At 42.4% G+C, this 14,090-nt stretch overlaps 1 protein-coding gene across 6 annotated transcripts in view; it reads right to left on the bottom strand.

The window, feature by feature from the left end:
• Nucleotides 1-14,090, bottom strand: part of LOC139268044 (palmdelphin-like) — a 153,874-nt gene that overhangs the window by 14,546 nt on the left and 125,238 nt on the right. For all 6 annotated transcript variants that reach the window (XM_070886033.1, XM_070886031.1, XM_070886032.1 and 3 more), the window contains 3 exons: nucleotides 2,522-2,636; nucleotides 1,081-1,105; nucleotides 868-984 (listed from right to left, as the gene is read on the bottom strand). In XM_070886033.1, the coding sequence (XP_070742134.1) occupies nucleotides 868-984; nucleotides 1,081-1,105; nucleotides 2,522-2,636 (257 nt within the window). The remainder of the gene's footprint in view (nucleotides 1-867; nucleotides 985-1,080; nucleotides 1,106-2,521; nucleotides 2,637-14,090) is intronic.

Below are 14,090 nucleotides of genomic sequence, written 5' to 3'. Positions count from 1 at the left end.
CGCTTCTCCCTGTACTTGCGGGGGGTGTATTGTCTGGTCCTCCTCATCAGTCTGGCACATCTTACATTGGGCACATAATGTTGTGGAGCATACCTTCGGCCATCTCGAGTCTGCAACATGTAATTGGTCATCAAGAGAGGGTGAGAAAGGACAGGCCCCATTGCAGTAGCTCTCTGTTTTCCATCGATTGGTCACAAACAAGGAATGTCCCGATGAAGACACCTATTCAATTCCAATCGGTCACAGTATGGTCAAGTTGTTTGTACAAATGTTCACATCAACTCCAACGACCTCCAGAGTACATCCGAACTATCCCGAGGTTGAAGCACAGCAGCCTTTTAAAGGCATGTGACATGTGATGTAGAACATGGCATCCATAACACTGTGATTAGTTCCAGTTAGTTCCACTTTTTCCGGGTGTTTTTTTGGGCGAGTGATATTGTGGGTGATGTGTGTGAGAGGTGATGAAAGTGGCGCTGGGCGATCTCATGGCTGCTAGTTTCGGCAAATATGAACGTTATGACAAAAAAAAGGGGATGGGCAGTATTATTGAATCTCGGCGTTAATTCTGTGCGGAAAGTAACGCTGGGCGATATTATGGCCGTTGATTCCGCCCCCAAAAAGTGGGCAGGCAATATTATTTTTTCCTGGCGTTATGCACATGGGGAAAGTAACGCTCGGTGATAAGTTTCCGAAAAATGCCTCTCAGTTTCCATTTTGTGGCTAAATGGGCAATATATGGGCGTTATACATCATTTCAGCGGTAAAATGGAAGTTAAGTGGGTGTTGGGCATGTAAAAAACGTGGAAAATCTAGCCCAGTGCTTTAGGAAGAAACTGAACAAATAGTTAATCATGGAACCCGTACCTGCTTTAGGCTGTTCCAGATCTTGGGTTTCTGTGTCTGGACTTGTTCTCTGTTGGTCCCGAGGTCGATATGATTTCGGAAGGTCAGGAATTTCTGAATATACAAACTTCACCTTGTCTATGAACATTGACAGAAAGTATTAATAATGTAATGCAATAATCAGAGGTTATTGTTGCAAAGGATTATGAAAAAAATTAATGTTCTTCTTCTTACCTTCATCATTCACAGCCTGTGCTGCCTGTGAGGAGACAGATAAGATTATTTTTTATGGTTTCTGTAAACTGAATGTGCTAACAGCAAAATAGTAATCATAATCCTATACTAAATATAGGATATACTATACTACCGGTATGTACATAAAAGATGTTTTGACTGGATTGTTAAAGCAAACTCTGCAATTGGCTTAACTAATAGATGGTAATAGATTTTTGAAATCCAAAATTGTTAGACTAAGTTGTCTTCTGAATAGTACAAAACTAAAATATCTCCCTGATATATTTAAATTGTTACGCTGAAACCCTAATACTTGTTGAATAAGCCAAGAAACACTCGGCTCCCAAGATGTGAGAAAACACATAACATATCAGTTTTGTAGACAGTGTGATTATATTTGAGACTATACAGATTGTGAGAATGCATCAGTGGAGCCGATTTAACGTAAGAGTATTCTGATTATCACACATTTCATTTACAAGTTATAAAAAGTTTTCCAATTGATCGAGCATCTGTAAAAAGTAAAACACTTGCATTTATATAGCAGATTATCGTGTCTCAGAAACATCTGAAAACACTTCACATAAAATGAATAACTTAGAAGTGCAGTCACTGATGTTATGTAGGCTAAAGCGGAGACCATTTTGCAAACAGACAGGTTCAACAAACAGCAATAAGATGAAAGTCAAGTTAATCTACATTGGGTGCTGTTGTTTAGGTAATGTTCACCAGGACACCAAGAGAACGCTCTGTTCTTCATCAAATATTGTCACAAGATTAACATCGTCAGCTGTAGAACAGGCAGAGTAGAGTTTCAATTTAACACCGCAGCCAAAAGACAGCCCCAGTGACGAAGCAAGACTCCCTCAGTGCTGCGCTGAAGTGCCTATCTAGATAATGTGTTCAAATTTGGAGTGGTGTTTAGCCCCGCAACCTTCTGACTTGGAGGTGACAGTAGTAACAAGCTGAGCCAAACTGACATTTTGTAATATATCAAAGAGAAATTCCACCTGTTCTAGTGGGTGTTTAATTATTTTAATTTGAATTATAATTTTAAATAATCCATGCATGCAATCCATGCTTAAGCATCAGATTTACGAGTCCTGGCTTGCCTTTGAAAGCATTCAACTGTTAATTAAATAGGCTAGATTAAAACTTCTCTGCGCATTAACTGGCCAATGTAAATAACAAAGTTATAAATTCTACAGTCTGTTCAAAACATTGTTGCTGTAAATATAAAAGTTGCTTGAAATACATTTTAAAACACATACCCTCTGGAAAAATGTTCAAGTGCTTGTTGTAGTATTAAAGTAGTGTGATAATCAGGAACACAAATGCTTTATGCAGAACATAACAGTTACAAACCAAAGCTAAATTGTATTATGCTCCAGGAACAGCACATTTGTACTATTCACTAGTCAAATAATTTTGAATATTGTACCTTTATTATGTCTGCTGTAGATCTTTCTGCTGTTTTCAGTTTTTTCAGCAACAGTTGTTCATGAGATGAAATTTGGGCTTCTTGGTTTTCAAGAGATTTGATTTCTTCTTCAAGCCTGTAAATAACATGTAACTTCAGAAGGTAAGAATTCTACTCAGCTTTAAAAAATAAATAAAACTTCAGCAATAAGTTGTATATTTGCTGAATCACAGTCTGAATCTAAATACACTCACTCTCACCAAACAGATATCCAGAAAGCACCGTCAGGTTTGTAGTGGGAAGAAATCTGATATTAACTTAGCTCCCATAGTAAACATCTTTGGTGTAAATATTGCATATTAACCAGTCTGGATAATACATTGTATAGCCTACATTCTGGGTAGCCCATTGAGCATATCAAGCATTGTATATAATGCAAATACAGGTTGAACCTCCCTTATCCAGAACTCCATTATCCAGAACACCCTTATCCAGAACCATTCCCGGCCACCGGGTGGCGCATGTGCAGAACTCTGACCATGAACAAATTTAAAAAAATGAAGTCCTTCCTCAGTGGCAACTCCCGCAATTGCTGGCCTGACCCCACGATCCACCACCGCAACCCCCACCGCCGCGCCCCCCCCCCCCCATGATCTCTCTGCCGTACTTCCAGTCCCAAGCCAGCCAGCTCCGATATCCCCTTGCTCAGTGCCTGTACCATCCAATTTAATGTGATCACCCCTCGTCCGGAAAAATCCCTTATCCAGAACAGGTCAGGTCCCGAGGGTTCCGTATAAGGGAGGTTCAACCTGTACCATATTGTGTAATGGGCAGTTAATATATTGATTAGAGTACTGGTCAGTTTGTCTACTGCATAATGTGTATATACAGTCAGTAGTCTATTGGGTATTGGGTAGTGCCAGCTCATATGCTGTGTAATGTATTTGGTAGTGTATGTACTGCTATATTGTCTACACTAGCATAAAAATCTCACTACCCATTCATGAGGAAGTTTCATGCTTGTGTAACATGCTTTGGTAAGATTTATATAATTTTACTTAAATTCTTCACTGTTAGAATATAGAAATTAAAAAGGAAAGAAAAGGTGTTTTGCCCATTATCCAGTTCCTTCCTAAGACCATCATGGACTTTACTCAAGTTATTTAGTCTTGAGGGAGGCAGTAAAACTCCAGGTTTATCAATCTAACATTACAACCAGCATTACATCATCCTGACCAGTTGCTTAGCACATAAAAGACATCTCCATAGGCTCAGAAGCACAAGTGTGTTAATATGCTATGGATAATTTGATTGGTGACGCCTATGCTCAGCTCTATAACCTTTTGTCGGGTTTTTTTTCGCTCATTGAACTGTTTTTTCTAAACCTTGGTTTTACAGATGGTTTTCACAAACTATTGGCACCAGGTTTTAGTTCCAACCTGTGTCCCAATGTGTATCAATCTTTTACACAAACAGCTCAGCACGATAACATCTTCCATGAACCGAAGTAACGGGCTTTTCTGCTATTGGGTTCAACAAAATCGCTGTAGTAAAATGTTCTAACTATTGGAATCGAGAACAGTCATCTCATCAATTTTTGACAGCATCACTCTGGAGACAGAGCAAAACTAATGTTTTCCTAGTTGTGAATCTGCTGTGTTGTTATTCGACTACCAGCAAAAGCCAAGTGTGGTTTACATATCTGACCTTACTGGTTTTCATTGAATTGCAAACTGAAGATTGATTAAAATACAACAGTGCCTTTGAATGTTCTGACTATTTCACAAATTTCTCCTCTGCTGCTGAAACTCATAGACTTTGTTACTTCCGAACTTGACTACTCCAATGTTTTTGTTGCTGGCCTCCTATTCTCCACCCTCCATAAACTCCAACTTGTCCAAAACTCCACTTCACATATCTTGTGCAGCGTTCTCATCCGCTCCATCCTCGCTGATGTACATTAGCTCCACATCACCCAATACCTCAAATTGAATATGCACATCTTCATTTTAAATCCCTCCCTGGCCTTCTCCCGCTCTTCCTCCAGACCCTCTTGCAGTGCTATATCCCTCTGAATTTTCAGTTCCTCCGATTTTGGCCTTTGTCACATCCCTCCTCACTTCACCCCATCATTGAAAGCAGAACATGTCCTATTCTCTGGAATTCCTTCCCTAGATCAACTCTGCCTGTCCAACTCTCCTTTAAAAATCCTACTCAAAACTCATTGCTTGGTGCTCATCAAATACAGTAATTACTTTGAACAGTGACACTGCATGTTTATATTAGCACCATTAAGTGTTTGAGGTAGTCCATAGCTTGAATCCAGGACAATATTTTCTATTTGCTCTATATTTTTTCCTCAACATGCCAGCATTTACTAATGTGGTAGAACTGATCACCCACAAACCAGTATTAAACAACTGGTTATCTTACTTTGGTGCAAAATATATAAATCTGAAATTCTCAGTCATTGATCTTGGATCGAAATTTCTGATACCATACAATAAACAGTCACAGAAGTTTGAGAGATGGTGCTTATAAATTAAAAGAACTGTTGTATCCAGTCAAAAGGATTTTTAGATTATTTGTGCACTATGACTGTCATATTGTGATACTACTTTTTGCACGCAATACTTATTTTTCTTTTTGGCTAACACAGGATCACTCCAATCACAGAGAACCATGTGAGTTCTAAATACATGCTCCCAGCAGGCAAAGGTTGTGTGTCTAAGGTGCAGATTCATAAAATTATCCCTTACTTGCCATTCAGTTGTCCCTAACCTGCACACAGAACTCTACCACCTTTGAGCCAGGCCATTGAAGAATATAAAAGAGACACTTTGAATAAATATTCAGAACTTTCCTCTCACCTTTTCTTCTTTTACCTCTTCTTGGTGACCCTCAATGTGAGCATTGCTATGATTAGGAAGACACTCTGTGGAATTTCAGGGCAATAACTTGCCTCCCACTTCTCTGTGATCCACACTCTTCTACTTATTCCAAGTTAAATTTAAAAGAAGGAATTTCAATGATTCGGAAGAAGGGACTGAGTGTAACGTAGTCAAGTTTGCTGACGATACAAAGATGGGAGGAAAAGCAATGTGTAAGGAGGACACAAAAACCTGCAAAAGGACATGGACAGACTATGTGAGTGGGCAAAAATTTGGCAGATGGAGTATAATGTTGGAAAGTGTGAAGTTATGCACTTTGACAGAAGAAAAAAATCGAAAAGCAAGTTATTATTTAAATGGAGAAAGATTGCAAAGTGCTGCAGTACAGCGGGACCTGGGAGTACAGGTACAGCAAGTGATCAGGAAGGCCAATGGAATCTTGGCCTTTATTGCAAAGATGATGGAGTATAAAAGCAGGAAAGTCTTGCTACAGTTATACAGGGTATTGGTGAGGCCACACCTGGAATACTGCATACAGTTTTGGTTTCCATATTTAAGAAAAGGATATACTTGCTTTGGAGGCAGTTCGGAGAAGGTTCACTAGGTTGATTCCGGAGATGAGGGGGTTGACTTATGAGGAAAGGTTGAATAGGTTGGGCCTTTACTCATTGGAAACGTATAAGATTATGAGGCGGCTTGACAAGGTAGATGCAGAGAGGATGTTTCCGCTGATAGGAGAGACTAGAACTAGGGGGAATAATCTTAGAATAAGGGGCTGCCCATTTAAAACTGAGATGAGGAGGAATTTCTTCACTCGGAGGGTTGTAAATCTGTGTAATTCGCTGCCTCAAGAGCTGTGGAAGCTGGGTCATTGAATAAATTTAAGACAGAGATAGACAGTTTCTTAACTGATAAGGGAATAAGGGATTATATGGAATGGGCAGGGAAGTGGAGCTGAGTCCATGATCGGATCAGCCATGATCATATTAAATGGCGGAGCAGGCTCGAGGGGCCCTATGACCTACTCCTGCTCCTATTTCTTCTGTTCTTAAGAATTATGACAAACCTATCATCCCCTTTGTGTCAGTTCATCGACCTGAAACATTAACTCTCTCCACAATTGCTGCCTGACCTGCTGAGTGTATTCCAGTACTTGTTTTGTTTTTTATTATCCCACTTTTGTCTCTGTTCACTTAAAAAAAAGCAATTTTGTTTCAAATAAACAAGGCCTGGAATTAGCTCCAAGGCAATTGATTTTTGACAGCGCGAGGAGGCTAGATTGTGAGATCAATTAGGAAATGGAAAGTCCTGTTTTTATCAAATATTTTTTCATGTGACCCTCAATCACTGCAGTGAGGTCACAATGTAGCTAAAGGGAAATGTCAAACGTGATCTATAAGGGCTCTTTCCCATTCAGATTGTGCTTAATCTAACTTAATAGTGTATTTTAACAAATAGCAGTCAACCTAAAGTACACACTGACAAACCGTTCACTCTTATGAATGGGGAAAATTTCCTTTTGCCACTATGGGTCAGCAACACTCTAAACGTAGTGGAAATATTTCAGCCAAGGTCCCACTGACAGGATAGATGCACCAGAGGTGATGGCACAGCAGTATACATTTGGGAAGGAGTGGCCCTGGGAATACACAACATTGACTCCAGACCCCATGAACTCTCATGGCTTCAGGTCAAGGAAATCTCCTGCTGATTGCCACCTAGTGCCTTCCTTCAGCTGATGAATCAGTATTCCTCCATGTTGAACACCTTTTGGAAGAGGCACTGAAAGTAGCAAGGGCACACAGTGCACTCTGAGTCAAGGACTTCAAAGTCCATCACCAAATGGATATACTTGCCATTGAGGTGCAACAAAGGTTCACCAGACTGATTCCTGGGATGGGGGGATTGTCCTATGAGGAGAGATTGAGGAGACTAGGCCTATATTTTCTAGAGTTTAGAAGAATGAGAGGTGATCTCATTGAAACATACAAAATTCTTACAGGGCTTGACAGGGTAGATGCAAGGAGGATGTTTCCTCTGACTGAGGAGTCTAGAACCAGGGGTCAGTCTAAGAATAAGGGGTCGGCCATTTAGGACTGAGATGAGCAGAAAATTCTTCACTCAGAGGGTGGTGAAACTCTGGAATTCTCTACCCCAGAGGGCTGTGGAGGCTCAATCTTTGGGTATATTCAAGACAGAGATCGATAGATTTTTGGATATTAATAGAATCAAGGGATAAGGGGATAGAGCAGGAAAGTGGAGTTGAGGTAGCAAATCAGCCATAATTCCACTGAATGGCAGAGCAGGCTCGAGGGGCCGAATGGCTTACTCCTACTTGTAATTCTTATGTTGTTATATTCTTATGAGTGGCTCGGTAGCACTAAGACTGACTGAGCTGGGCGAGTCCTGTAAGATATAACTGCCAGACTGGGCCTGCGGCAGGTGGCGAGAGAACCAACATGAGGGAAAAACCTACTTGACCTCGTCCTCACCAATCTACCCATCACAGATGCATCTGTCCATGACAGCATTGGTAACAATGGCCACTGTACAAAGCTCAAAGCTCTGCAGTCCTGCCACATCCTGTCGTGAATGGTGGTGGATCATTAAACAACTAACGGGAGGAGGAGGTTCCATGAATATCTACATCCTCAATGATGGCGGAGCACAGCATGTGAGTGCAAAAGTCAAGGATGAAGCGTTTGCAGCCAGAAGTGTTGAGTGGATGATCCATATTGGCCTCCTCCTGAGGTCCCCACCATCATAGAAGCCTGTCTTCAGCCAATTCGATTCACTCCAGGTGATGTCAAGAAATGGCTGGGTGCACTGGATATAGCAAAGGCTATGGGCCCCGACAACATCCCGGCTGTCGTGCTGAAGACTTGTGCTCCAGAACTAGTCACACCTCTAGCCCAGCTGCTCCAGTATAGCTAAAGCACTGGCATCTATCAGACAATGTGGAAAGCTGCCCAGGCAAGACCTATCCACAAAAAGCAGGACAAATCCAATCCCTCCAATTACCGCCCCATTCATCTCAATCATCAGCAAAGTGATGGAAGGTGACATCTACAGTGCTATCAAGCGGCACTTACCAAAAGCCTGCTCACTGATGCTCAACTTGGGTTCAGCCAGGACCATTCAGCTCCAGCCCTCATTACAGCTTTGGTCCAAACAATGACAAAAGAGCTGAATTCCAGAGGTGAGGTGAGAATGACTGCCCTTAACATCAAGGCAGCATTTCATCTAGTGTGGCACCAAGGAGCTGTAGTAAAACTGAAGTGAATGATATTCAGGGAAAAAAACTCTCCACTGGCTGGAGTCATACCTAATGCAAAGGAAGATGGTTGTGGTTGTTTGAGGGCAATCATCACAGGACATTGCTGCAGGAGTTCCTCTGGGCAGTGTCCTAGGCCCAACCATCTCTAGCTGCTTCATTAATGACCTTCCCTCCATCATAAGGTCAGAAGTGGGAATATTCGATGGTGACCGCACAGTGTTCTGTGGCATTCACCACTCCTCAGATAATGGAGCAGTCCATGCCCACATGCAGCAAGACCTGGATGACGATCAGACTTGGGCTGATAAGTGGCAAGTAACATTCACGCCATACAAGTGCTGGGCAATGACTAACTCCAACAAGCGAGAGTCTAACCACCTTCCCATGACATTTAACTGTATTACCATCACCGAATCCTCCACCATCAACATCCTGGGGTCATCATTGACCAGAAACTTAATTGAACCAACCACATAAATACTGTGGCTACAAGAGCAAGTCAGAGGCTGGGTATTCTGTGGCAAGTGTCTCATTTCCTGACTCTCCAAAACCTTTCCACCATCTACAAGGCACAAGTCAGGAGTGTGATGGAATACTCTCCACTTGCCTGTCTGAGTGCAGTTCCAACAACACTCAAGAAGCTCGACACCATCCAGGACAAAGCAGCCCACTTGATTGGCACCCCATCCACCACCTTAAACATTCACGCCCTCCACCACTGGCGCACCCTGGTTGCAGTGTGTACCATCTACAAGATGCACTGCAGCAACTTGCTAAGGCTTCTTCAGCAGCATCTCCCAAACTCACGACCTCTACCACCTAGAAGGACAAGGGCAGCAGGTGCATGGGAACACCTTCACCTGCAAGTTCCCTTCCAAGTTACACACAGTTCTGACTTGGAAGTATATTGCTGTTTATTCATCATCGCTGGGTCAAAATCATGGAACTCCCTCTGTAACAGCACTATGGGAGTACCCTCATCACGTGGACTGCAGCGGTTCAAGAAGGCTACTCACCACCACCTTTTCAAGGGCAATTAGGGATGGACCATAAATGCTGGCCTTGCCAGTGATGTCCACATCCCAAAAAACAACTAAAAATATTGCTTTGGATTGCGATTTCTAGCAAAATTGTAATTGTATTGCTTTAGAATACATTTATACGCTTGTTAGAAAATAGACCTTCCTGCTATGTTTACAATGTTTACTTACACACACATATCCATTGGCAAATATCTTCCCCCAATCTACATTCTTGAAATATTCCATTGGTAGAACAATGCCAAACATTAGTAGAATTTTTTTCTTGATGCATACATCTTTCACTGTGGTTGGAATCTGAATGAAAACTTCAATTTGACCTGAATTGTATTAGAACACTTATAGGCAGGATTTTATTTTTGCTGTGTAGTGGGGCTGGACAAAAATGTGTGCCTTCAAAATCTTCTAAATGTGACCCCAGCAATTATACTCGGATTGCACCCACCAGGGTCCTCCGCCGCTGACCCCACAAGAGTATTTATGGTCAGGAGGTGGTCCCATCATTCATGTATACGTGGGGGCCCCCTTCACCTCTATGGGTGCTTCTTGGGCCACAACCTAGACCTGGACCCCCAAAATGGGCCCCACGGCCATCACTGAAAAGGCCGATATCCTTTGTTATTCTTCTTGGTGTACTAGTCTCTGAATATCCTCCATGCCGCAAAGGTCTAGAGTGTGGGAACCACCAGTATAGGGAGTCTCTTACCCCAACTCCATCTCCCTCTGCATCAATGACCTTCTTTGGGGTGGGAAGATGCTCTGCTCCCAAATAAGGTCATTGTCGGTCAGACTTGGCATATCTGTGTCATGGTCCAGTTTGTGGCTCTTCGTTGCACTCCTGCTGGAGTTATAAGTGGGGATCTGCTGAAAGGGCTGAGCATTTTTGGCTACAGAAGTGTAGACTGGTGCTGGAACTTATTTGGTACCGCTAAACATACCTGTAGACTTTAGTTTAAATTCTAACTTCACGGTTCCCATGCTGTACTATGGTGTCACTGCCAGTGTTGACTATAAGATCCCTGCATCGCCCAAGTACCCAAGTTAGGGGCAAAGTCTTTTTCTTTTGCTAATGTTAGAAAAGGTCATAATGAATATAAAGCTGGGAAACTTGCTCTCTCCTCAGATTATGCAGATTAAGCCATTCTGAATTTATCTTATTTTTACATTCTTCAAAGTTGCTTTTCATCATAATGTCCTCATTAAGGCCTCGATTTTCCACCTTCACGATTTTTGGCGCCCACGTACGATAACGTACGTTTTCCCCCCCTGTCCCCCCCCCTCCCCGTTTGCGCTAAAAAAAACCCCAGTACTTTCCACAAAGAAAAAGTTATTTTTAGCGGCGCTACCTGAAGAAAATTCTGGGGGCGGAGCTTGTAGTGTGTGCTGAAAAATCTCTGCACATGTGCTGGCAAAAAAAATCACTTTCTATACGGGTCTGCCTGGTCTGGATCAGCAGTGAGAAGCCATTGATATCAGAGTTGGATTTGCAGATTGAAAATACAGCTTCAAACAAAAGATGGATGCAAGGGAATGGGACTGAGAAGGAGAAGGCAAAGGGGAAGTTGTAAGGGCCAAGAGATTTCTAGCAGAAGAAATTGAGCTCCTGGTAATAATTGAGAGGATGTGCTTGAAAACAAAGGGAGAATGGGCCAAAAGAAACTGAAACCCTCTATATTCGCAAAGATTTCGGACTAAGTTGCAGTAGAGTTTATTTCATTGTCCATTACCCCAAGAAATGGCGCACAGCTCAAAAAGAAGTGGCAAGACCTCAGACAAGCAGTGACTGTAAGTAGTATTTTTATTTAAATTTATATTTATATTTAGCTTTATGCACTGCAATAACATTTGCAAATGTGACTAATGTCTGTGTGTGTGTGTGTGCCGAAGGACCCTCTCTTAAAAAGTTCTATTTTCATCTTTGCAGAAGATGGTGTCACAGATCATCCGAGAAAGGTCAAAAACTGGAGGAGGTCCAGCAAGTAGGCTGCAACTAACAGCCATGGAAGAGAGGATAGCTAATATGATTAAATCTCACAGGAGAAGATCAAACAGCAACATGGGCGCTGGGCCCAGGTTACCAAGAGAGGATAAACCCTGCAAATTGCCCAGCCAGGTTTCTCCCCCCAACTTAGTGGCACTGAGGCAAGTCTATCTTGGCCGAGCTTGGTTTACTCATTGCAGGGAAGACTTCAGGTGTGCTCTTTCTTATTACAGGTATTAACATTACCTCTACATTTAGACCACTGCAGGCATATATTTTTTGTTCTTAAGACTTGTGCAACACTGGAAAACCAATATTTATTGTCCATTCCTCATTGCCCTTTGAGCAGTAAACATCAAAGACATAGGGAATCATTTTGTCTTTGTGTGCTAGTGTAAATCGAGTGATAGCAAATCGGCAGCTCATTTTACATTTTTCCTGATTTTTATTGCCAGCTGCCAATTCATTATCACCTGTTTTACACTATTGAACAAAATCCAATTCAACCTCATAGGCCAGAATTTTGCCAGCGCTCAGAGGGTACATTTGGAGGCGGGTCCACTGTCAAAATATAAAAGATTGACAATGAGTCGGGAGCCCACTGTCAACCGGCCTCCATGAGAGTTTCCCAAGTGTCGGGTCTGCCTGCACTTTACAGACCCAACACAAAGTGGCAGGGGAGCCAATCGACGTAGTTAAGAGCTTGTTAAAAGGTACTTAAACAGCATTTTACCATGTATGTACCATTTTTCCAGTTTCTTGACAAATTTCATGGTGCTCAAGGATCACGTCAGGTAGGTAAGTCGGATTTTAATTACTCTCCATTGCTCTGAATAGGTGACAGCTGCAAAAGTGGTATAAAAGCTACTATTTCACAGCTGTTCACTTTCCAATCTTAGAAGCTGGAGTTTTCAGGATTTGGAATACACTTTTCAGATTTATGCAGGTTGGAAGTATTTGGCGTATACGCCAATGTTCATGTCAAATTTCTGTTGATGTGTTGCAACATTGAAATCTTTATTTTCAACACTTTGGCTTCTTGGACAGATTTGTATGCACCTTTGGAAGTGATTTAGTGAGTTGCAGTGAATGGTGAGACATAACGGTACCCCCTGCAATAGTGAAAGGAATGGCTTGGGCATTGCAGGGATGCTTTATGCTGCTGGTGTGGGGTGCTAGCAACCTGGGGCATCATGTGGCAGTCAGGTTGTACAGTGTCAACTGAAGTAAATCTGGCCATGGTGAGGAACATTGTCAAAAATAACCAAGTGCCTACCCTTTTGTGTTGTTAGTTGATATGATTGGATAAGGATGAGGGTGAGTGTGAGGGGTGGCTAGTGAGATAGGATGTGATAATGTAAATAGAGAGAGAGGGATGGGTGAAGATGCAAGGTCAGTTGGTGTGAGTAAGGATATTCAGGAATAGGGTAGGGAAGGCAGAGTGATGGGGATGTGATGAGTGGTACAGAAGGATGAGGTTGAGTGTGGCTTTGCAGTAACATTTCGTGTTCGACAGAGATCATTGTAAGGTTTGCGCTACTGCACTCAGGTCCCCCTGACGACATCCCTGCTTGTGCATTCCTGTGTAATGAGCAACCAGGCTGCGTTGGTCTCCTGGGGAGGTCTCTTCCGTTCAATGGAAGGGAAGAGGACCTCCCTGTCTGCTGTGACTCCCTCCATCAGCATATGGAGAGAGTCATGGGAGCACTTAGGTGCAGTTGTGCAGCTTTGCAGCACCTCAGTGCTGCAGAACGCTGACAGCACAACTGTTAAAATGAATGTGGCCATGGTCCCTGTAAGGAATCGGCTGATGAAGCGTCATAAGAAGATAAGAAATAGGAGCAGCAGTAGGCCATCCGGCCCCTCGAGCCTGCTCCACCATTCAATAAGATCATGGCTGATCTGATCATGGACTCAGCTCCACTTCCCTGTCTGCTCCCCAAAACCCTTTATTCGCCTATCGCTCAAAAATCTGTCTATCTCCACCTTAACTATATTCAATAACCCAATCGCTACAGCTCACTGGGACAGAGAATTCCACAGATTTACAACCATCTAAGAGAAGAAATTCCTCCTCATCTCAGTTTTAAATGGACGGCCCCTTATTCTGAGACTATGTCTCCTAGTTTTAGTTTCCCCTATGAATGGAAATATCCTCTTTGCATCCACCTTGTCGAACCCTCTCATTATCTTATATGTTTCGATAAGATCACCTCTCATTCTTCTGAGCTCCAATGAGTTCCTACTCAACCTATCCCCATAAGTCAACCCTCTCATCTCCAGAATCAACCTAGTGAACCTTCTCTAAACAGCCTCAAATGCAAATATATCCTTCTTAAATACAGAGACCAAAACTGTACACAGTACTGCAGGTGTGGTCTCACCAATACCATATACAGTT

The sequence above is a fragment of the Pristiophorus japonicus genome, chromosome 8 (genome assembly GCF_044704955.1).
Source record: "Pristiophorus japonicus isolate sPriJap1 chromosome 8, sPriJap1.hap1, whole genome shotgun sequence".
Classification (NCBI taxonomy): Eukaryota; Metazoa; Chordata; class Chondrichthyes; family Pristiophoridae; genus Pristiophorus; species Pristiophorus japonicus.
Note: the sequence above shows the minus strand (reverse complement) of the source record. Positions and strands in the feature narration are given on the sequence as shown.